The sequence below is a fragment of the Macaca nemestrina genome, chromosome 16 (genome assembly GCF_043159975.1).
Source record: "Macaca nemestrina isolate mMacNem1 chromosome 16, mMacNem.hap1, whole genome shotgun sequence".
NCBI classification, from domain to species: Eukaryota; Metazoa; Chordata; class Mammalia; order Primates; family Cercopithecidae; genus Macaca; species Macaca nemestrina.
In genome coordinates this window covers 40,801,720-40,825,355 of record NC_092140.1, presented here as the reverse complement: position 1 = coordinate 40,825,355, position 23,636 = coordinate 40,801,720, and the positions used below count along the sequence as shown (strand labels likewise).

At 37.6% G+C, this 23,636-nt stretch overlaps 1 protein-coding gene across 10 annotated transcripts in view; it reads left to right on the top strand.

Annotated features, from left to right (window-relative positions):
• The window catches only part of LOC105481764 (progesterone immunomodulatory binding factor 1), a 282,457-nt gene that overhangs the window by 52,458 nt on the left and 206,363 nt on the right, over positions 1–23,636 (top strand). For all 10 annotated transcript variants that reach the window (XR_011614738.1, XR_003018029.2, XM_071081244.1 and 7 more), the window contains exons 9-10: positions 4,136–4,261; positions 22,785–22,883. Coding sequence is in view for 8 of the 10 variants with exons in the window: in XM_071081244.1 (XP_070937345.1) it covers positions 4,136–4,261; positions 22,785–22,883 (225 nt within the window). In the remaining 2 variants the exon portion in view is untranslated. The remainder of the gene's footprint in view (positions 1–4,135; positions 4,262–22,784; positions 22,884–23,636) is intronic.

Here is a 23,636-nt window from a genome sequence, read left to right as displayed (position 1 = left end):
TTAGTCTAGCTAGCGGTCTGTCTATTTTGTTGGTCTTTACAAAAAAAACAGCTCCTGGATTCATTGATTTTTTGAAGGGTTTTTCGTGTCTCTATCTCCTTCAGTTCTGCTCTGATCTTAGTTATTTCTTGTCTTCTGCTAGATTTTGAATTTGTTTGCTCTTGCTTCTCTAGTCCTTTTAATTTTGATGTTAGGGTGTCAATTTTAGATCTTTCCTGCCTCCTCTTGTGGGCATTTAGTGCTATAAATTTCCCTCTACACACTGCTTTACATGTGGCCCAGAGATTCTGGTACATTGTGTCTTCGTTCTCATTGGTTTTAAAGAACATCTTTATTTTTGCCTTCATTTTGTTGTTTACCCAGTAGTCATTCAGGAGCAGATTGTTCAGTTTCCATGTAGTTGTGCGCTTTTGAGTGAGTTTATTAATCCTGAGTTCTAGTTTGATTGCACTGTGGTCTGAGAGACAGTTTGTTATGATTTCCATTCTTTTGCATTGCTGAGGAGTGTTTTACTTCCAATTATGTGGTCAATTTTAGAGTAAGTATGATGTGGTGTTGAGAAGAATGTATATTCTGTTGATTTGGGGTGGAGAGTTCTGTAGATGTCTATTAGGTCTGCTTGGTCCAGATCTGAGTTCAAGTCCTGAATATCCTTGTTAATTTTCTGTCTCATTGATCAGTCTAATATTGATGGTGGGGTGTTAAAGTCTCCCACCATTGTTGCATGGGAATCTAGGTCTGTTTGTAGGTCTCTAAGAACTTCCTTTATGAATCTGGGTGCTCCTGTATTGGGTGCATATATATTTAGGATAGTTAGCTCTTCTAGCTGCATTGATCTCTTTACTATTATGTAATGCCCTTCTTTGTCTCTTTTGATCTTTGTTGGTTTAGAGTCTGTTTTATCAGAGATTAGAATGGCAATTCCTGCTTTTTTTTTTTTTTTCCTGCTTTCCATTTGCTTGGTAAATATTCCTCCATCCCTTTATTTTGAGCCTTTATGTGTCTTTGCACGTGAGATGTGTCTCCTGAATACAGCATACTCATAGGTCTTGACTCTTTATCCAATTTGCCAGTCTGTGTCTTTTAATTGGGGCATTTAGCCTGTTTACGTTTAAGGTTAATATTGTTATGTGTAAATTTGATCCTGTCATGATGCTAGCTGGTTGTATTGCCCGTTAGTTGATGCAGTTTCTTCATAGTGTTGATGGTCTTTACAATTTGGTTATGTTTTTGCAGTGGCTGGTACCAGTTGTTCCTTTCCATGTTTAGTGCTTCCTCCAGGAGCTCTTATAAGGCAGGCCTGGTGGTGACAGAATCTCTCAGGATTTGCTTGTCTGTAAAGGATTTTATTTCTCCTTCCCTTACAAAGCTTAGTTTGGCTGGATATGAAATTCTGGGCTGAAAATTCTTTTCTTTAAAAATGTTGAATATTGGCCCCCACTCTCTTCTGGCTTGTAGGGTTTCTGCAGAGAGATCCACTGTTAGTCTGATGGGCTTCCTTCCTTTTGTGGGTAACCCGACCTTTCTCTCTGGCTGCTCTTAACATTTTTTCCTTCATTTCAACCTTGGTGAATCTGACGATTATGTGTGTTGGGGCTGCTCTTCTCAAGGAGTATCTTTGTGTATCTTGGGGTTGCTCTTCTCAAGGAATATCTTTGTGATGTTCTCTGTATTTCCTAGATTTGAGTGTTGGCCTGTCTTGCTAGGTTGGGGAAGTTCCCTTGGATAATATCCTGAAGTGTTTTCCAACTTGGTTCCATTCTCCCCATCACTTTCGGGTACACCAATCAAACGTAGATTTGGGCTTTTCAAGTAGTCCCATATTTCTTGGAGGCTTTGTTCATTCCTTTTTATTATTTTGTCTCTAATTTTGTCTTCTCTTCTTATTTCATTAAGTTGATCTTCAGTCACTGATATCCTTTCTTCCACTTGATCGATTTGGCTATTGAAACTTGTGTGTGCTTCATGAAGTTCTCATGCTGTGTTTTTCAGCTCCATCAGGTTATTTATGTTCTTCTCTACACTGATTATTCTAGTTAGCAATTTGTCTATCCTTTTTTTCAAGGTCCTTAGCTTCCTTGCATTGGGTTAGAACATGCTCCTTTAGCTCGGAGGAGTTTGTTATTACCCACCTTCTGAAGCCTACTTCTGTCAATTCGTGAAACTCATTCACTGTCCAGTTTTGTTCCCCTGTTAGCGATGAGTTGTTGTCCTTTGGAGGAAAAGAGGCATTCTGGTTTTTTGAACTTTCAGCCTTTTTGCACTGGTGTCTCCCCATCTTTGTGGATTTATCTACTATTCGTCTTTGATGTTGGTAACCTTCAGATGGGTCTTTGAGTGTCTTTGAGTAGACGTGCTATTCCTTTCTGTTTGTTAATTTTCCTTCTGACAGGCCCCTTTGCTGCTGACCTGCTGGAGTTTGCTGAAGGTCCACTGCCAACCCTGTTTGCCTGGGTATCACCAGCAGAGGCTGCAGAACAGCAAAGATTGTTGCCTGATCTTTCCTCTGGAAGCTTCTTCCCAGAGGGGCACCTGCCAGATGCCAGCCAGAGCTCTCCTGTATGAGGTGTCTGCTGGCCCCTACTGGGAGGTATCTCCCAGTTGGGATACATGGGGATCAGGGACCCACTTGAGGAGGCAATCTGACCCTTAGCAAGCTTGAACGCTGTGCCGGGACATCCACTGCTCTCTTCAGAAACTGTTGGGCAGGGACATTTAAGTCTGCTGAAGCTGCACCCACAGGCACCCCTTTCCCCAGGTGCTCTGTCCCAGGGAGATGGGGGTTTTATCTGTCTATTTTATTTTCTTATATGATATACCTTTCTAGTTGGTTTTTTAAAAGACACTGTGGCTTTTTTCAGCAATACCAAAAGCCTATTTCTTTTAGATAGATAAATATATGCTATGACTGTTTTTTTATTTGTGACATAATTTTTTAAATTCCTATGACTAATATCTCTATGGAAGTATGTTTTAAAGGAAAGTATGAAAGTATCTCTATAGAAGTATATTTTGGAAGAAAATCTCAGTATGCTAATGATTTCCTATGTGAAATGTAAAAGAATTATGAGGAGGTAGTATCACATTCTGTTTTAACTTATATGCCCTTCGATGAGACTCCCTATGTTTTGGTCCTGCCTTCTTTCTTCTACTAGATGTGTAGAAGTTACTAAAGTACCTTAATACTAATAACTTTTATAACCCTTGAATTATTCTTATCAACATACCAAAAACAAATATGCTGGGTGCAGCGGCTCACACCTGTAATCCCAGCACTTTGTGAGGCCAAGGCCGGAGGATTGCTCGAGGCCAGAAGTTTGAGACCAGCCTGGGCAACATAGAAAATCCTGTCTCTATAAAAAAAGTTTTTAAATTATCAAGGCACAATGTCAAGCACCTGTAGTCCTGCTTACTCGGGAGGCTGGGGCAGGAAGATGGCTTGAGCCCAGGAGATCAGGGTTACATGATTAATGCGCCACTGTACTTCATCCTGAGTTACAGAGCAAGGCATTATCTCTTTAAGAAAAAAAGAAAAAATACTAAAACACAACAAATTTTATCTTAAAGGTAAAGGTAAATTTTACTTTTAAAGAGTTCACAGATTCATAATTTTTTCCTAGCCTGTAGTAGTTTTTCATACCCTATATAATACTTTGACTTGGCTAACAGATCCTGGTGTGGCTGTGGTTGTCATGCTTGGAAGCAAAGGATTCATAGACTCAGAGTCATTTCATTTTTATATTTTTGTAATATTATTCATCTCTCAACATCATCCTACCAGATTATTATTTTAAAATGAAGGACATTCTCAATTTTAAAATAAGCTTCAACCATATGCATTAAAACTACTAGAAAAGTGTTTTGGAAGATGAATAGTTATCCCACATGAATTACTAAGTTTTCATATAGTAATTAAGTCTTTTGGAAAATAATGTTTAACAGGTTGAAATCTTAGATCATACTAGTTAGGAACAGTATTTTTAGGAATTATAAAATTTTATACTTAATAGTTAAGTTTTTCAGGTAACATAGTTTATAGAGCATACTCGATGAAAGGTATTAAAATCTTATATAGAGTACAAAAGCCTATTTGTTTCAAAAGAAAATTTATGGTTGTTCCTTTTGTCTCCTTCAGAGACCATTATAAAACAGAATATGAAAATAAACTACATGATGAACTAGAACAAATCAGATTGAAAACCAACCAAGAAATTGATCAACTTCGAAATGCCTCTAGGGAAATGTATGAACGAGAAAACAGGTAAAAAACAAAATGCTTGTGTGGTATCTTATTTATCTTGGGAGGTTATAGAAGCTTTATTGAAATTAAATGCTATTTCTATTATATAATGTCTTTTTGAATACATTAAAGAAAACTTGTCATAAATAGAAATCTAAATATAATGAGAACGTGAAAGTTGTAAAGCCTTAGAACAAGATTTACTAGACTAACCTTTTTGCTCTGTTATTCCTGTTATGTCTTTTTTTTTTTTTTTTTTTTTTAAGATGGAGTCTCACTGCACTGGAGTGCAGTGGTGTGATCTCGGCTCACTGCAAGCTCCGCCTCCTGGGTTCACACCATTCTCCTGCCTCAGTCTCCTGAGTAGCTGGGACTACAGGCGCCTGCCAGTACACCCGGCTATTTTTTGTATTTTTAGTAGAGATGGGGTTAGTCAGGATGGTCTCGATCTCCTGGCCTCGTGATCTACCTGCCTCGGCCTCCCAAAGTGCTGGGATTGCAGGCATGAGCCACCGTGCTCAGCCTCCTGTTATGTCTTTTTTTTACACTAGTGACTTCTCTTTTTGCATTTGCTTCAGTTCAGATTGAAGACAGATGAAAAGTAAAGAGTACTGAAATACCAGTTCTTCCTGTATTATACCAACAATTTCTCCTGGAAACTTTTTAAAACTAGAATAGTAATTTGAAATATACACATGCCTCATTTAGCTGCTGGCTGTGAAAGATGTCATATTAGGTAATCCTGAAGTAGTATCGTTTTCATTCATGCAGTTACTTTTAGATCAGTAAATATTAGGCTCACCTGGTTAGTGATTGGCAGAATTCGGGAAAAATAAATACTATTTATTTCAGTGGCAGATATTTTTATGCCATTGTTATAGAGTGGTTTTTGAAAGTTTATATTTTAATAAGAAAATTATTTTGAAATTGACTTGTGATACTAGTTTATCAGCACTGATTTGCTTATATGATATTTTGATTGTTGTCGGCAAGGCTTTAAATCAGACTTAATCTGTAATAGCATTGTAACATGTCATTTCTACTAAGAATATAGTAGCAGAAAATTTGGTACGTCCACCCCTCAATTCCAGAGAAAAAAGCTGCTGTATTATAGTATTTATAAGTTGGCTACTACTATAAAAACTATATATGTAGAATCATCCTTTGGTAATAAATTAGCAAAGATATTTTTTAAATTACTGTTAAATTGTTATTTAATGTAGCAGGTTGGTAGAGATGTTTATGCTATTGCCTCTGAGGGGTATGATTTTGTTCTTGGGTTTCTTTGTTCTTGGGTAAAAATGTTTGTGATGATAAGAGAGTAGATATACAGTTTATGACAGAACTTTTTTAGGATTTTTGCTAAATATGACTTAGTAGAAAGTCATAAAAATGACTTTCCTGAAAATCAGATTATTATTTTCCTCATAAATTTGGCTTGCATAGATCTTTTCTACCTGTTTGATCTTTTTTGAAAGTCTGCATAGAAGTATATGCCAAAGGAAATTAACATGAACTTCACTGAATGCAAAATAAATCATTCATTTGTGCATTCAACAAATATTTTGTGATTATACTCTTCTGTTTTTTCTTGTTCTTCTCTTATTTGAGCTTTAAAATAATTATGTCATTTATAATCTAGGATTATATTTTCAATGAAAATAGCAAAGAATTTCAAAATATGAAAATTCTAAGTGATCATTCAGTACTATCTTAGCAGTAGACAAACTAAAAATATGCTTTGGGCACCAGCAAATACGTACGCATACCAGGAGAAAGTATACATGTTCTTAAAAAATGTTTTGACATATTAATTTTTAAACTAACATTTTTTATCTTGGAAAGAATAACACTTCTGCATTTGTTTACATTTAGTTTATATTTTAATATTTGAATATCCAATTACTAGTAGGAGCACCATAGTCTTTTCTGTGAATAAGGCTTTTGAAGTCCTAAGCTAGCCTTCATATGTTGAATCCTGAGAAAATAATTGTTCCAAGTAGCTCAAAGAAATATTGGACCACTCTTTAAATAGCATTATTTTTTACTTTAGTTACTATGTTATGATTGTTCTGTTTTTTGACCATATATGTTCGTATGTATGTGTATAAAATAAAAGATGTTCAGAGAAAATTTCCTAATGTTCATTAAATAAATAATTATAAAGAAGTAGAATAATGCAGCACTACAGAAATGTCCTTGAGACTCTTTCTGCTTAACTCCTTTCTTCCATAACTGCTATTCTGTTATGCTAATAACTTCCTTGCTTCTCCTTATACTTTTATTATCTGTGTTTCCAGTAAATAAACATCTCCGCACAATATAGTTTAGTTTTTCATATTATATTAGTATCTTATATAAATGGAATTATGCTGTATACATATATATTTTTTGTGACTTCTTCACGTAACCTTATGATTTTAAGATTCATTTGCTTTTGCACTTAGTTGTCACTTCATGTTCATAACAAAAGTATGACAGTTTTATGAATGTACATGCTTAGGGCAGCAGAGTTATTAAGAGATTGGAGAGAGAATTCCAAAGACATTCTTTATCTTTGGCAAAATTTTACTTCGTCCCAGCCCTACATTAGAAAGGAGGATCCTGTACCTTGTGATTTACTTGCTCTTAGAGTTCAAAATGCAGACTAAAAGAAGAGGTATTTACCTATTATATGCTAAGCTTTATGTTGGAAAGTTTTACATTTGCACCCTGATGTAATTTCCAGAGCAACAAATTAATGTATTTTGCAAATATTTATTGAAACCTACCATATGCCAGCTAAATGCTAGACATCATAGATAGTGGTGACCTTTGTCTTCACAAAGCTGGTAGTCTAATGGAGGGTAAAGACAAATAGAGAAACAATTATCCTAAGTTATGATGATGGTGGACAAAATGATAGGATAAAAGATGAGACCATCTGTGTATCTAACCTAGTATTGGAAGGAATTGGGGAAGACTTCACAAATGAAGAACTGCCCCTTTTGACTGAAACTACTATTAAAAGTAAAACTTCAGACACATTAAATTTAAAGTTTAATTGAGCAATGAATGATTTGCAAATCAGGCAGCCTCCAGAATCACAGCAGATTCAGAGAGACTCCAGGGGTGCCTCGTGGTCACAACAAATTTGTAGACAAAAAAAGTAAAGTGACATACAGAAATCAGAAGTGAGATACAGAAACAGCTGGATTGGTTATAGGTTGATGTTTAACTTATTTGAACACTCAGCAGTGTATGAATGGTTGAAGTATGGCTGCTGGGGTTGGCCAAGATTCAGCTGTTGTTCCAGGAACATACCCCCAAGTTAGGTTTTCTATCTTGTCTGCCTATTAAGTTAGATTGCAGTTCATCAATAAAGACTCAAATATAGAAGTACAGAATCTTTCTTAAGGCCATATTTAGTTTGCTTTAACACTATGAATTAAGGAAAGGGAATTGGGAGAATCAATATATAGCATATATAAAAGCCTGAAAGTAGGATAAAATTAAGCTTTTTGAACAAATTAATTCGGTATGGCTGAAGGATAGACTGAGAGGCAGGGAGTTAAAAGAGATGAAAGAGAAGCAGCAAATGGGCCCAAAGAATGCATTTGGACCATTATGTAAGACCTATGGAGAACAATTAAAAGATTTTAAGAAGAGGCATGAAATGATCTGATTTTATATCCAGAGATCACTGTAATGTAGAGAATAGATTGGAATGGCATAAGCCTGTTAGAGAGGCTCTACTTTTAGAGGTTATTTCCATTATCCAGATGAAAGGTGATAATGGAACTGGATTAGTAGCAGTAAAGATGAGAGAAATGGGCCAAGTTGGAAAATTATCTAGGAGATAGAGCCAACAGGACTCAGTTACTAGATAGGATTGGTGGGATGAGAACTCATTAAGGATGTCAGCGAGGTTTCTGAATTAAACAGCTGCGTAGGTAGTGATACAGTTTTTAAAACACTAGAAAATACAAAGCTTTAATAGGAAAACATGATCAATTTAGTTGTTTCACTTGAAGTGTCTGTGGGATATACAAATAAAAGAGTTGACTGTAGAAGAATCTAAACCTCAAGAGAAAGATCTGGGGATTAGAGAGGCCTGTGATATAGATAGTATTATTTCTGTTTTACAAATAAGTACTGTTGGTTCTGTGGTTCAATTCTGTTGTGGATTTAATAGGCTTTTGTTGACTGATACAATAACTTTAAAATGTATGGGAACTTTCTATGGTTATTCCTAAGCAATCCACATAGCCATATAAACTTTGGTATGTAATCTTCTTGAAAATTTCCTAATTTTTTTAGGTTTTTGCTGTTCTTTAAAAAAAAATATTTAAAGTTTATCCCATTGTAACATAAATGTGGTTGGTAGGGGTAGGTTGGTAAGGCTGTGTGGGGAAACAACCAACAGAGCCGTTTCTGGAAGTAGGAAAACTGAAAGCAGATGTCCTTGTCTCCAGTGTTCTTCTGGCCCCCTATCCACATCAGAATGGACACTACCTAACCAGGGGATTCCTGGGATTGGGACTGCCCTGTGGATGCCCCAGCCAGCCAAGGACTCAGAACTGATCGGATGTACACTGAGGCTAGAGTGGACAGTTGCCACCAGGTGGTGCCAAATTGCAGCCTGAGCCCAGATGAATTTGAATTGCCCAAGACACCTAACTAACTAGTTGTACAGGCTTGCCTTTATCGTTTTAATCTCACAGTAATCCAACCCTTTGTTTTATGTTACTGAATCTTTGGGGATCATAGTTTCTTCATTACGGGAGATTTAACTGTAGTTAGAGCTTGTATCATACTAATCTTCCACATAGTAAAAAGTAAATTGTAATTTATTTCTTTTGAAATCGTTGAACTTAAAATGGCTAAAGAACGAATTTTATTATTTCCTGTTATAAAACATGAAATTCATAAGTTTACACATTTAGGGTTGTGTGTGTGTGTTTAGGTAAATTAATCTTTTGCTTTGGCCTGAGATGTATGATTGTGTTAATTACTGGTATTTTATCAAAGTGTGCTGTTACAATGAGTTGAAATGGATGAAGTACTTACACTTGCATATTTATATTTGGTCTCCTTATCTCTCCCCCAATAAACTTTTTTTTTTTTTTTTTTTTTTTTTGATGGAGTCTTGCTCTGTCACCCAGGCTGGAGTACAGTGATGTGATCTCAGCTCACTGCAAACTTCACCTCCCGGGTTCAAGCGATTCTCCTGTCTCAGCCTCCTAAGTAGCTGGGATCACAAGTGCACACCACCACGCCCGGCTAATTTTCATATTTTTAGTATTGATGGGGTTTCACCATGTGTTGGCCAGGCTGGTCTCAAATGCCTAATCTCAGGTAGTCTGCCTGCCTCGGCCTCCGAAAGTGCTGTGATTACAGGCGTGAGCCACCATGCCCAGCCCCAATAAACATTTTCTAAAGAAACTGAAATGATGATTAGTGAAATGTATTTTAATTTTCTTTCTATACATCAGAGAATGTTAAAAGAATACTTTTTCTTTTCTATTTTTTAATATGGAAAAGGCACATGGAACTTACTCTATCCAATCTTGGTATCTGACCTGTAGTCATTCCAGTAGTTCTTGAAGTTAAAGTATTGAGAGAAAAGAAAGAGAGTAGAAGATATAAAGACTAAGAAAAGGGCAATTATAAACCAAGAGGGAACTTGGATATTTAGATATATCAAACATACTGTAGCTGAAATTATAATATGTATGAATGCTTTGGTCCAGTTTGTGAATTAGGCTCTTTGTCTTTTCTGTATATTCTAGTTACCTAAAATTCCACTTTGGAGCTGTGGGAAATGAATGAAAGGTACTACTACAGTGCTGAGATGTATTATATTAATAACTTATTGCTTAGTAGGTATTATGTGACAGAAATGTTATGGGACCCTCTTATGCATTTGGAAATAAGACATTATTCCATGAGTGGGAGTGTATTACGAAAGAGATTTGGATCAAAAGACTGAACTTGATCCTGATTCTACCACTTATTAGCTCAGCGGATAAGTCACTTAATATTCCTGAAGTTTAATTTCTTCTTTTATAAAATGAGCTAATAGGCCAGGCGTGGTGGCTAACACCTGTAACACCAACACTTTGGGAGGCTCAGGCAGATGGATTGCTTGAGTCCAGGAGTTTGAGACCAGGCTGGGCAAAATGGCAGAACCCCATCTCTAGTGAAAATACAAAAAAATTAGCCAGGCATGGTGGCACAGGCCTGTAGTCCTACTAAGGAGGTTGAGGTGGGAGGATCACCTGGGCTTGGGAGGTCAAGGTTGCACTGAGCCAAGATCATGCCATTTGCACTCCAGCCTGGGCAACTGAAGTGAGACCCTGTCTCAAAAAATAATAATAACTACTAATAATACTTCTTAGGGTGGCCCGTGAGGTCTAAATGAGATAATATATGCAAAATGTACATTATAAATTATAGACATAAATGAGTTATTTTGGTACCTTGTGCCTATGTAGAATACTTGAAGAAAATGTTTTTATCTATTATGTTGACAATTTAAGGAAAATCACCATTATATAAAAGTCAACTGATAATATTATGGGATTATTTATCATTAGAAGATACTAATACAAAATACATATTCTTAAGTGTTTATCTCCATAGCATTTAACAAATTTTCTTAAATGACATGATATAGACATAGAGGGTCTACATGCCATTCTTTTCTGTCTAAATTTCTGCATAAGATGGCTAGCTTATGTTTCCTAATTAGGTTATGAGATAATAAGGTAAAGGGAGATAAATTCAGCTGATAAAGTTTTTCCATAAAGTAAAACTACTTTTATTTAAGGTGGTCTTGTTACTGTAAACACAGAAAGAGCTATTGTGAGTGGTGCTATAAAAAAGATAAGATTAGAGGCATTCATTATGCTCTCAGTGCAGTACGGACTCTGGAAACTGAAATAGCTTTACAATTGTTTGAAAAGGGGTAGGCAGTAGAGAAAAAGAGATTGAAAAGATGTTTTTAAGTGCAACAATTAGTATTGCTTTAGTGATTTTATTTTCCTGCCATATCAATAAAAACCATCTTGACCACAATTTATCTTCCAAAAGTACTCAAGAAGAAACTTTAATGATATAAACTTGAAATTTGTGTAGAATCTTAGAGTGATATTAAACAACTTTGAATCTTGAATCTATTTACAAAGGTTCTTTGAGTATATGTAACATATTACAATGGTGAATTTAACTATTGTTCAGAGGTTCCATTCATCATTTTAAAGGTGTATGTCCTCGTTAGTGCTTAAGCACATAAACAAACCTCTTTTGTTCATATCTTATCAGATAGCTCTATAATGTTTTAAGTTCTTCTAGGGAAAAATTTAAATAATTACTTTGTCTTTTCAGTTAGATAATTCTTGAAGTGTATGGCTCTGCAGACAACTCTCTCAGCATCTTCTCAAATATTTTAAATTAATTTTTATTAGTAGTTATCTTTTATTGTTAACTATATTCTTTACTCCTGTAGATGTTTACAACATGTGTTCACTGCTTGGTTAATAATACTTAAAATTTTCAAGCTCTGTAGGGTTCCAGATATGAAGCAAGGTAAGTTCAGGTTGCATAGGAATTTAGATTTACCTTTGTGGTGTAGTTCGTTGTGTGGTGGGAGAGGCTGGTAAAGTAAGATTGGGCCAGATTTTAAAGGTTCTGGTGTCAGTGGAGAATGTCCAGAGGTTTTATAGTAGGACGGAAACATGACTTACTCATTTTTTATGACTAAGGTTGCAATGCGGGGTGGATTATAGTTGAAGAAAGCCTAGAAGCAGGGAGATCACGTAGGAGGCTATTGCACAGTTTAGGTGATGAAAATGAGAAATAGAAAGAGAAAGACGGTTGAATGTAAAGAATAGGTAGGAGAATTGGCAAGATCTGGTGATTGACAAGAAGTGAACCCCAGGAATGACTCCATCTTTTCTACCTCAGTAGTCTCGGAGTGATTGGTGATAAGGCATGGCCATTAGCTCCAGATTGCAGACTTTTTGAGACAGAGTTTCACTCTTGTCGTCCAGGCTGGAGTGCAATGGCATGATCTCGGCTCATTGCAACCTCTGCCTCCCGGGATCAAGTGATTCTCCTGCCTCAGCCTCCCAAGTAACTGGGATTACAGACATGCGCCACTACGCCCAGCTAATTTTTGTACTTTTAGTAGAGACAGGATTTCGCCATGTTGGTCAGGCTGGTCTGGAACTCCTGACCTCGGGAGTTCACCCACCTCAGCCTCCCACAGCCTCCCAAAGTGCTGGGATTACAGGCATGAGCTACCGCGCCCAGCCTAATTTCTGATCTTTTACAGATGTGGCAGCCCTGACCAAGCTCAAAAGTGCTTATCTGAGATCACACAGCTTTTTACTAGAGATGTTTCTCTGCTGTGCCCCACATTTCACTCCCCTTAGCCCTCACAGTAGTAGAAGGAACCCTAAGCTGCTGAAGGCCCTCCAACAGTCTTCTGTGTTTTCACTAGGATGCCATTAAAAATAGTATCACTTTCATTTTATACAATAAAAAATTTGAGGAAACATTGCTGTAATTATCAACCTTTAAATGAACATTACATTTTAATTTACATTTTCATATTTAGGTAGCATACTAACCATAGCTATTATTTATTGAGTACTTATGCATCAAGCATTGTACTCAACACTTCACATACATTGTAGAAAAGAATCAAACACATTTTATGAAGTTTAGATATTAATATCCCTATTTTACAAGTAAGGAAATTGAGACATCAACTGTGACTTTTCTGTGATTATTACAAATGTTTTGTTGGTAAAAACTAGATACATTTGACTGCAATGCAGTGCACACTCCCATTTAACTGGTTAGGGCTATGTAAACTGATCAAAGATTTCCTATCAGAACTATAATTTTTGAACGTAATTTACTTAAAATAGAAATTCTGTCTTTTTTATTATTATACTTAAGGTTCCAGAATACATGTGCAGAACATGCAGGTTTGTTACATAGGTATACACATGCCATGGTGGTTTGCTGCACCCATTAACCCGTCATCTACATTAGGTATTTCTCCTAATGCTCTCCCTCCCCTAGCCCTTCACCCCCTGACAGGCCCCAGTGTGTGATGTTTCCCTCCCTGTTTCCATGTGTTCTCATTGTTTGGCTCCCACTTATGAGTGAGAACATGCAGTGTTTTGGTTTTCTGTTCCTGTGTTAGTTTGCTGAGAACAGTGAAGAAACTCTGTCTTTTAAGAGAATTTGTAAACCATATTCCATGCTTGAGGGCTGAGTATGGATCATTAGAGCTTTATAAAAGCGTTTATAATTTTATGTATACACATACACACACACACATACACACACACACACACACACACACACGAAGTCTTACTGTTTTGCCCAGGCTGAGTCTTGAACTCCTGAGCTCAGGTGATCCTCCCCCCAACCTCAGCCTCCCAAAGTGCTAGGATTACAGGTGTGAGCCACCATTCTCAGACAAGCATTTATAATTTTTGAAGTTGGCAAAGAGGCCTTTATTTTTCTTTTCTTTTTTAAGTTTATTTTACTTTAAGTTCTGTGACACAAGTGCAGAATGTGTAGGCTTGTTGCATAGGTGTACAGGTGCCATGGTAGTTTGCCACACCTATCAGTGGGTCATCTAGGTTTTAAGCCCCACATGCATTAGCTATTTGTCCTAATGCTTTCCCTCCCCTTGCCGCCTAACCCCCAATTGGCCCCAGTGTGTGGTGTTCCCCTCCCTGTGTCTGTGTGTTCTCATTGTTCAACTCCCATTTATGAGTGAGAATATGTAGTGTTTGGTTTTCTGTTCCTGTATTAGTTTGCTGAGGATGATGGTTTCTAGCTTCATATCCATGTCTCTGCAAAGGACATGATCTCATTCCTTTTTATGGCTGCATAGTATTCCATGGTGTATATGTACCACATTTTCGTTATCCAGTCTATCATTGATGGGCATTTGGATTGATTCCATGCCTTTGCTATTGTAAATAGTGCTGCAATAAATATACGTGTCCATGTGTCTTTTTATAGTAGAGTGACTTATATTCCTTTTAGTATACTCCTAGTAATGGGATTGCTGGGTCAAGTGGTATTTCTTGTTGTAGATCCTTGAGGAATTGCTACACTGTTTTCCACAATGGCTGAACTAATTTACATTCCCACCAACAGTGTGGAAGCATTCCTGCTTCTCACCAGCATCTATGGTTTCTTGATTTTTTAATGATCACCATTCTGACTGGCGTGAGATGGTATCATTGTGGTTTTGATTTGCATTTCTCTAATGATCAGTGATGATGAGCTTTTTTCATGTTTGTTGGCCACATAAATGTCTTCTTTTGAGAAGTGTCTGTTCATATCCACTATCAAGCCTTTGCCCCGCTCCCCAATACTACTACAACAAAGATGTTTTTACCAAAGCCCCTAAGATCTTCATGTTGCCCAAATCCAGTAGTCTTATTCTGTTCTTACTGTTCTTGACCTTACTAGCAGTAAGTAACACAGTTGATCACTCCCTACTCCTGGGAACACATTCTTTAGCTTCCATAGTGTCACACACTATAAATTTTTCTCTTCCTCATTAGCTGTACCTACTCATTCTCTTTGTTGATTCCTCCTCATCTTCTTGACAACTTTTGCAGCTGCCTCCATGGCATTTCCACTTGGTTATCTATTAATAATATGCATCCTAATATGTTCAGAAGCAAATTTCTGTTCCATTCTACCTCCTAATTGTGCTCCACCTTCAGTCTCACCCAGCTCAATTAAAGACAGCTCGCCGGGCGCGGTGGCTCACGCCTGTAATCCCAGCACTTTGGGAGGCCGAGGCGGGCGGATCACAAGGTCAGGAGATCGAGACCACGGTGAAACCCCGTCTCTACTAAAAATACAAAAAAAATTAGCCGGGCGCGGTTGTGGGCGCCTGTAGTCCCAGCTACTCGGGAGCCTGAGGCAGGAGAATGGCGTGAACCCGGGAGGTGGAGCTTGCAGTGAGCCGAGATCCGGCCACTGCACTCCAGCCTGGGCGACAGAGCGAGACTCCGTCTCAAAAAAAAAAAAAGTAAAAAAAAAAAATAAAAAATAAAAAAAAATAAAGACAGCTCTATTCTTCCACTTGCCCAGACCAAAAACCTGAAGTCATCTTTTTTCACATTCCATATTCTGTTTATTAGCAAATCCTTTTGGATTTATGATATCTATCTCATGCATATTACCTTGGTTCAAGTCACCATTATCTCTTGCCTAAAAATTACTGCAGTAGCCTCTTAAGCGGTCCCCAGCTTTCTTCCTTGCCTTCTTCAGTCTCTTAGCACAGTTCTTGTTAAATGATAAGTCAAGTTGGATCATTCCTCTACTCAAATAAAAAGGCTCCCCATCATTAAACTTAGTAAAACTTTAAATGATTACATTGGCCTGTGATACTACCTGATCAGTATTCAGTTACCCTATCCTCATTTAGGACTTTCTTCTGGTTACTCGCATAGTCATGCTGGCCTCCTGTTCTTTTACCTGTAGGCGTGCTCCTACCTCAGGTCCTTTGTATTCACAGTTTCCACTACTTAACCATCTACTCCTGATGATACACCTGTTCTTGTGGTCTTTTCTGACTTTGTTCTGTGTTGTCTTTGCTTTGTTTTTCCTAAAGCGCTTACAGTCTATCAAAATACTACGTAGTCATTTACTTTGCAGTTTTTTTCCTACTACAATGTGATCTCCATGAGAGTAGGAGTTTTCATGTATCCTTCAGTCCTGGACTCCCAAGTACCAGTGCCTGGTATGCAGTAAATGCTCAGTATACATAATATTTATTGAATGAAAGAATGAATTGGTACTACTTTTTAGAAATTAGGTGGCTGTAGATGAAAACCTATTCAAAGGTTTATAATGGATTTGATCAGGACTGAGTGTAGTGACAGATATATAGTAGTCACTCAGTTAACCATCTACCAGCTTCATTCTGTTTCATTTTGATATGTTACCTTTTATCCTGTCAGCTACTTTGTAAACCTTAACACATTAATGGATTTAAGCAAATATTTTGCATTTTTGTACTTAAATTTTTTTATAATTTTTCAACCATAATTTGGATTTGGTGTTTACTTTGTGCCTAAGTTTTCATATCTAGAAACAAACAGAAATCTGCTTGAGCACCAACTGTCTTCAGTCCATTTTATGCTGCTATAACAGGATACCTGAGACTGGGTAATTTATAGTGAACAGAAGTTTATTGGCTCACAGGTCTGGAGGCTGGTAAGTGCAATATCTACGTGCTGGCATCTGGCAAGAGCTTTCTTACTACATTATCACATGGTGTAAGGCAAGAAGGTGGAAGATAGAGCTGGGGGAGCCAAACCCACCCTTTTATAATGGCACCAGTCCTACTCTCATGGCCTAATCACCATTATCAGGTCCTACCTCTTAATACTGTTAGAATGCCAGTTAAATTTCAACTTGAGTTTTGGAGGACACAAACTTTTAAACCAAGGCACCAACTATAATAAAAGGATAGGAAAGTGTAGCATTTTCAGTCAACAATGATCTCAAAAAGTTTCTACTCTTAAAATGTGTAGCTTCTCCCGAGAAATTTTATTAAATAAGATTTCCACTTTGCTTATTTCATTTTTATGTCCTACTTATTAACTTTTCAGTCATCTATGATAAAGGTAAAACTACCAGTCATTGAATAGAAACAACATAATGTACATGCAACCCTTCTATTTTATGCCATCTTAAAATCAAAGGCATCAGATATGGAAATGAGCAGTTTTATGTTGTCTCCAGGAAGACACTGGAGATAGAGACAGTAAATTCAAACACTTTTCCTATAAATAAGCCTGTCATATAAAACAGCCTATTTTAATCCTTTGTTGTTCTAACTAGAAAAATATATTTACTTCTATTAGCCAAAAATATTTTTACATGAAGACAGAAGGAAGAGTTCAGATTGCTTAGTTAAACCTACTGAGCTCTTCTGACAGCCATGGTTTTTTGTTTGTTTGTTTGTTTTTGTTTTTTCACTATTTATGTTTGGTAAATTTTAAGTTCTGAGGCATTAGGGATGTTTATTCAGGCTGAGACGTACTCCTCGCATTGCCAAACTTTGATTTGATACTGTTCGATTTTCAAAGATTCCTAAAGTTTTTCTCATGACATTTTTCTTACCACTTTTCAGATATAAATATAGATTTAGCCTATTGGTACTGTGAAATTTATCATCTAGTAGCAGGAAAATACATTCTACCCTGTTGTTATGAATGTTTTATAATGAGGTTTTCAAGTTTCAGTTGTGAGCTGCTGTTGAATAAACTTCTGTATATTAAATTATCTGCTGTACAAAGGGCACTATATTGTGTATGAACTATGTCTATTTTATTAGAATATTAAAACCTTTAAGTAAATGATTAAGAACTTAACTCTTTAAGTTTCTCATTTGAATGTTACAATTTAATTAACCATATCTCTTGGTTTGTCTAAGAAAGTACTGATTTATGCCTGTTCTGGCATAATTTTTAGTAGCACCCTCTTTTATTCTAAAAAGTGCCCCAGGTTGAAAAATACATTATTTGAACACTCTAGTTATAAAAGTAGGATACTCACTTTCCCTTTGCATTTCACACAGTATTAAGATTTCTTTTCTTCAGTCTTTCCTCTCAGTATGTCTCCAAAACAACATAGGGTGAATGGGAGAAATACGTATGTGAATATGGGAGATACATAGAGTTGCTAGGAAACAACATGAAAGAATGATGAAAAACACAGTGTTGGAATCTAATGTTAACTTTATACAGGTATTTTAAGGATGATATATTCAGATTTTTGTATTTTGAAACATTTTCTTTGTTATAATTACATTTGATTATACACTTGGTTTGGACTTCTAAAACTTGAGCTTCATTAGCTTGTACATGCTGCAGATAGCTTCTATCAATTTTTCAAGTTTCTCTTTTGAAGAACATTTGAATTCCTGTAATTTGTTCCATAATTGTATTTCTGTTATATTTTCTAATGCATTTAACATTTAGAAATGGATTATTTATTAGTTATATGAAAGTTACTGTCTTACCTGTGGAAGGAATACATCTAGCTTTTTATCAAATAGTTTATTTTTAAAAAAGCATGTTACATACTGTGGGCCATAAAAGCTAATGTATAATATATTCACAATTCTTTCAAGGCTTATTTTGATTTCACATCTATTGGTGCCTTGAGGTGGTCATATAATATAAATCTAATAGTGTCAGAATTTCTCAAGGAGAAAACATCTGTGAAGCAAAGGAAATTTTAAGAGGCAGCGTAGTGTGATTCACACCACAGACTCTGGAGCCAAATTGTTTGGGTGCACATTTGGGCTCCGTAGCATACTTCTTGTGTGACTTTAAGCTAATACTTAACCTCTTTGTGTTTTAGTCTTATCATTTGTAAAATGGAGGTAATGATACAACTGCTTTGTGGGATTGTTGAGACAGTTAAATGAGTTATGATATGTAAAGTGCTTAGAACGGCTTCTGGCACATGGTAAACAGTATGCTATTGCTATTATTGTCAGTGGAAGAATACATTCAGTTTATCTCTCTCAGACTTCATATGAAACCTGTGAATTGGTAATATTAAAGGAAGTATTTGTTATAAGGAATTATGCTGCTTTTTTGCTAAAGAATGCAGGTTATGGACTGGATATGGAAGGTGTGGTACTTGATAAGGAGATTGGGATTACACAGAAATGTTACCCACAAACACCCTTGAGAGGACCTGTTGGTAGAAGCCTTAGCTTCTTCTGGTCCATTCCCCAGTTCATTTCTGTTTTCTCTTTCTGAATTGCTTTACCTATTTGTCCTTCAAGGCCCAACTTACATGTCACTTTTTAAAAGTGTTTCACTTTATTCACCTACCTCTCTTACTCCAGAAAAGAATAATCAACTCCTCTTTGTGGCCATAGAATTTTGTTTATGCCTTAACATAGCACTTCACATAGTACCCTCTAATCATACTTCAACATGCCTTAACATAGTACCCTCTAATCATACCTCCTTTCACAAGCCCTGATGTTAGCTTGTTCTAGGTTTTATTTCATTCCGTGTGTCTTGTTTTTATTTCTAATGTCCATTGTTGCAAGAAAGGAAATGTCAGGGACTGAAGCGTCTCCATCTACCAATTGAGCATTCGTGATTCATTAGTCCTGTAAATGTGATCTACTTGTAATTCTGCTGCCAAAATAACATTTAGAATAATGAGGCTATATTTGAGAAATGAACATTGAAACCAGTTTGTGGTGATTTACTGACTAAAATATTTAGATCATTTAGAAATGAAAAATGTATAAATGTTTAATATAGTTTGAGAATTTTATTCTATCTTTAACATTAATTTTTCATGTTTCAGTTTGAGAATAGATTATTTTTGAAGGTTGTTGCAATCAGGATGGCATCAGAAAATAACAATATGTCATTTTTTGACAGCTACTTTAGAATGTACTTCTGCTTATATAATAACCCACAAAAGTAGTTTATTTTATTTTCTATAAGAGTTACCTGTCCTCCAACAAGAAACTGCTTTATTTCTGGCTTATAAACTGTTTTACTGACAAATCTCTAATGGTTGACATTTTAAAATTTTTAAATTTGTTGTTAATATTGATGGCAGCAGTGGCCTATCTGGAGCAACTGCTGTAAAGATGCCAGCTGCAGTGGGGCAGGCGCGGCCGGGGCTGCATGCTCCACTGAGCCGGCAGGAGCCAGAAACAGGCAGAAACCCAGACCCCTTCGAGTTGGAGAGGCGGGAGCCCTCCCAGGCGCTGCTGCAGCGGCCCAGCCACAGCTGCGGACCCAGGCATTCCTTCACTCTCGTCGGCCTAGGGAGCCCTCTTCCCCTGCAGGCTCAGAAAGGCCTGTTCCCGCTGCCTGGCCTCTCCCTACTCCCAGCGCCCACTGTGATTTCGGAGCAAAGTTGAGGCCAAGCCTGGGAACTGTTGCAGGTGTGCCCGCTCTTGGGGCAGTGCTGACACCCCAGCCTTCTGCCACCTCGGCGTCCTCCAGACTTTGGACACTGACAAGCACGGGAGGGAGACCAGCCAAAGTGGGGGATGAGGGCGGCTTGGTGCAGGCCTGCAGGTGCCCTTTGGCACTCCAGCCCAGGCGCCGGGTTACAGCTGGTTGATGGTGGCAGGAGGCAGGCAGGTTCCTGGACAGAAAGGAGTGTGTCCCCGGTGAAGCCCCACCTCAAGCCAGGGGTGGCCTGGAGCATGGGAGCTGTGCCACCAGTTTCACAGAACAGAGTGAGAACTTACAGTACTTTTTTCCCCCGGCCTACCTATTGTCACCTATGTACTTCCTCCCCACTGAAGCCCACAAAAACCTCGGGCTCTGGCAGACGTCTGGACTTCAGAGAGGAGCTACCAACTGTGGGTCTCCTCTCAGTCAGGAGCTGAGCAGACATTGGGATGGCCTGCCTGCAGATAGGAGCCACCCACTCTGGATCTCCTGAGAGCTGTACTGCCGCTCAATAAAGCACCTCTTTGCCTTACTCATGCTCCAGTTGTCTCTGTACCTCATTCTTCCTGGACACAGGACAAGAACTTGGGACCTGCTTAATGGTGGGACTGAAAGAGCCGTAACACAAACAGGGCTGAAACACGCCCCTCACTTACCACATTGCAACAAGACGAGAAGTGGGAAGGAGAGAAGAGCTGCAGCCCTTTGGGGAGCCCAGACCTAGGAGCTCCCTGAGCAAGGGCTCTGACACCTGTTTGGGGCTCTGCAGTTCCTGGCATCTCCAGGCTTCCGGGCACTACTGCATTCCCCGGTGCCAGCAGTGGAAGCAACTTTCAGTATGCCTGTCCGTTCACAGCCTCACAGGGAGCCTGGAGCCAGCGCCTGGAGCTGCCTACCCCACTACAGCCTGTGTGCCCGGCTGTGCGCAGTGGTTGAACCCTGCACTCACTCACTTGCTCACGCACCCCTTGCTGCTCTGCACTTGGCTTGCCCTCGGCAGGTGTGGGATCCCGGCTGGTAGAGCATAAGCCGAGTACAGTCTGTGAGGCCGAGTGGGTGGAAAAAGCCCAGTGGGCCTGAGCATAACTCAGACAAAGGCGCCACTGGCCACAAAGGTTTCTAGCTGACAAAGCGACACCCCAAGGATCCTGTGACAACATCACCATGCGAAAGACTAGATTGAGTACTGGTACAGCAAGTATAAGTACTGAGCATTTCTATCCAATATTCAGTAGATAAGTTTATTAAAACTTTATGGCTTTCACGACTCCCTACTCACATTCTATATGAATAATAAAAAATAATAATTTCCAATCCTGTTTTTCATGAGAATAGTGTGGCATGATGTAAAAAGCCCTGGCTTTGGAGTAAGAAATAACTGGATTCAAATTATGGTCCTCTTAGACTGTGTGACTTGAGGGCTAGGTACATGAGCTCTCTAAACTTCAGTTTACTCAGCTATAAAGTAGGTTATAAAATACAACATAAGGGCTTTGTAGGGATTAGTTGAGCAAAATCATTTGTATTACATTCTTGTTATTTATGTTGTAACTGCTAGAGAAGGAGATTTTTTAAAAAATAGGTGACTATCTGAAAGAAACTTACGGTTGGTGTTTTTCTTGATTCAAAGTTTCATATTGATTAAAAGGCAAACATTTTGATCTTTGGAAGCTCATGGCTAGCTGTGTAATTTCCCAACTAGTCATTGTTATCTTCCAGCTTCCCTTAACTGACACTAAATGTATTTTTTCTATCAATTTCAGTTCCTTCCTACTGTCCTCACAACTGTTAAATAGATGACTTTTCCAATACCCTAGCCTCGTACTTCCTTGAGCCCTACATAAATATTGACCTTCATCTCAACTCTACTTAATTTAGCCATACTGATTTTCATACACTATCTTGTTAGCCACCAAAATTCTGCCACTGAAAAGTTCTGTTCTACCTCCAAATCACCATTCTCCAGTCTTCCATCTTGCTTGTACAACTATTACACTTTGACTTAATCTGTCATATCTTATCAGGACCTCTAATTCTTTGTCCCTTCTGCTTTATCCTATCTGTCAACCTGTGTTTCCTTCCTTTTCCTTCCTATATAACTGAGACTTCCAAGTTCTTCATTTCAACGATTCTTTTGCTCATATCCCAAACCGCACTTTTATTTTGATTATCCACAATATATCTTTTACTTAAAATATTTTGTGGGACATTTATTAACCTTCCAAAACCTCAGTTTTCTAGTGGATAATATATGAGTAATTACACCTATCTCATTGGCTTCTGGTAAGGAATACATAAATTATATACAAACTGCTTAGCCTATCCTTTGACCCATGCTGAGAAGGGTGGTGTGACATCGAGATAGACCATATTTGCACCTACACTGGTGTATCTCGCACTTCAAGACACTCAATCAAGCCAGGCAGATTTATATAGTGTACACTTTGGGTCCCCAACTTCTCAGATGGGTCCTTAAGATTGTCAGATAGTCCATCTTTAAGAAAGTACATGGATAAATCACACATTTGAAGTAACTGAAATGCATGTTTAAATTTTAGAAATCTCCGAGAAGCAAGGGATAATGCTGTAACTGAAAAGGAACGAGCTGTGATGGCTGAAAAGGATGCTTTAGAAAAACATGATCAGCTCTTAGACAGGTAAGCATCATGAAAATAGAAATGTTAAAACTCGAACCATTATGGTTTCTGTTATATATTCATTTAGAAAATGTATTTTAAAGAGAATAATTTTCATTTCAGTATATGCAATTATTGTATATGTTGACAATGAGGTATAGAATAGTTCAGTTACTCCAGAGAGTGTCCTTATGGCCCTTCAGTCCTTCTTAATCACTACTACTTAAGAGGCACCACTTTCTGATTTCTGTCACCACAGGTTAGTTTTGCTCCTCTTAGACTAAAAATACTCTGTGTCCAGGTTCTTTCATTCCACTTTGTTGTTGTATCAGTAGTTCATTCCTTATTATTGCTGAGTATGAATATATTTTATTCACTTGTCAATGGTCATTTTGGTGGTTTCCAGTTTGTTACTATCATGCATAAAGCTGCCATATAATTTTTTGAAAGTGTGTTTTTATTTATCTTGGCTAAATACCTAGGAGTGGCATTGTTAATCATCGGGTTGATAAATGTTTTACTTTTTAAAAACCTGCCAGTGGTAACACCAAAGTGATTGTACCATTGTATAATTCCTAGTTTTTTGTTTGTTTGTTTGTTTGTTTTTTCAAAATCTGTATGTTCTAAAGTATGTGTGTTGGAAGGAGAGTATCAGAGAGAATGATATATCTTTAATTTACCAATAGAAAATGATATTTATTTTTAGTAGCCTTGTTAAGAGTAAAATAACTGATAGGCATTATGGTAAATATCATTACTTCATTAAACATCCTA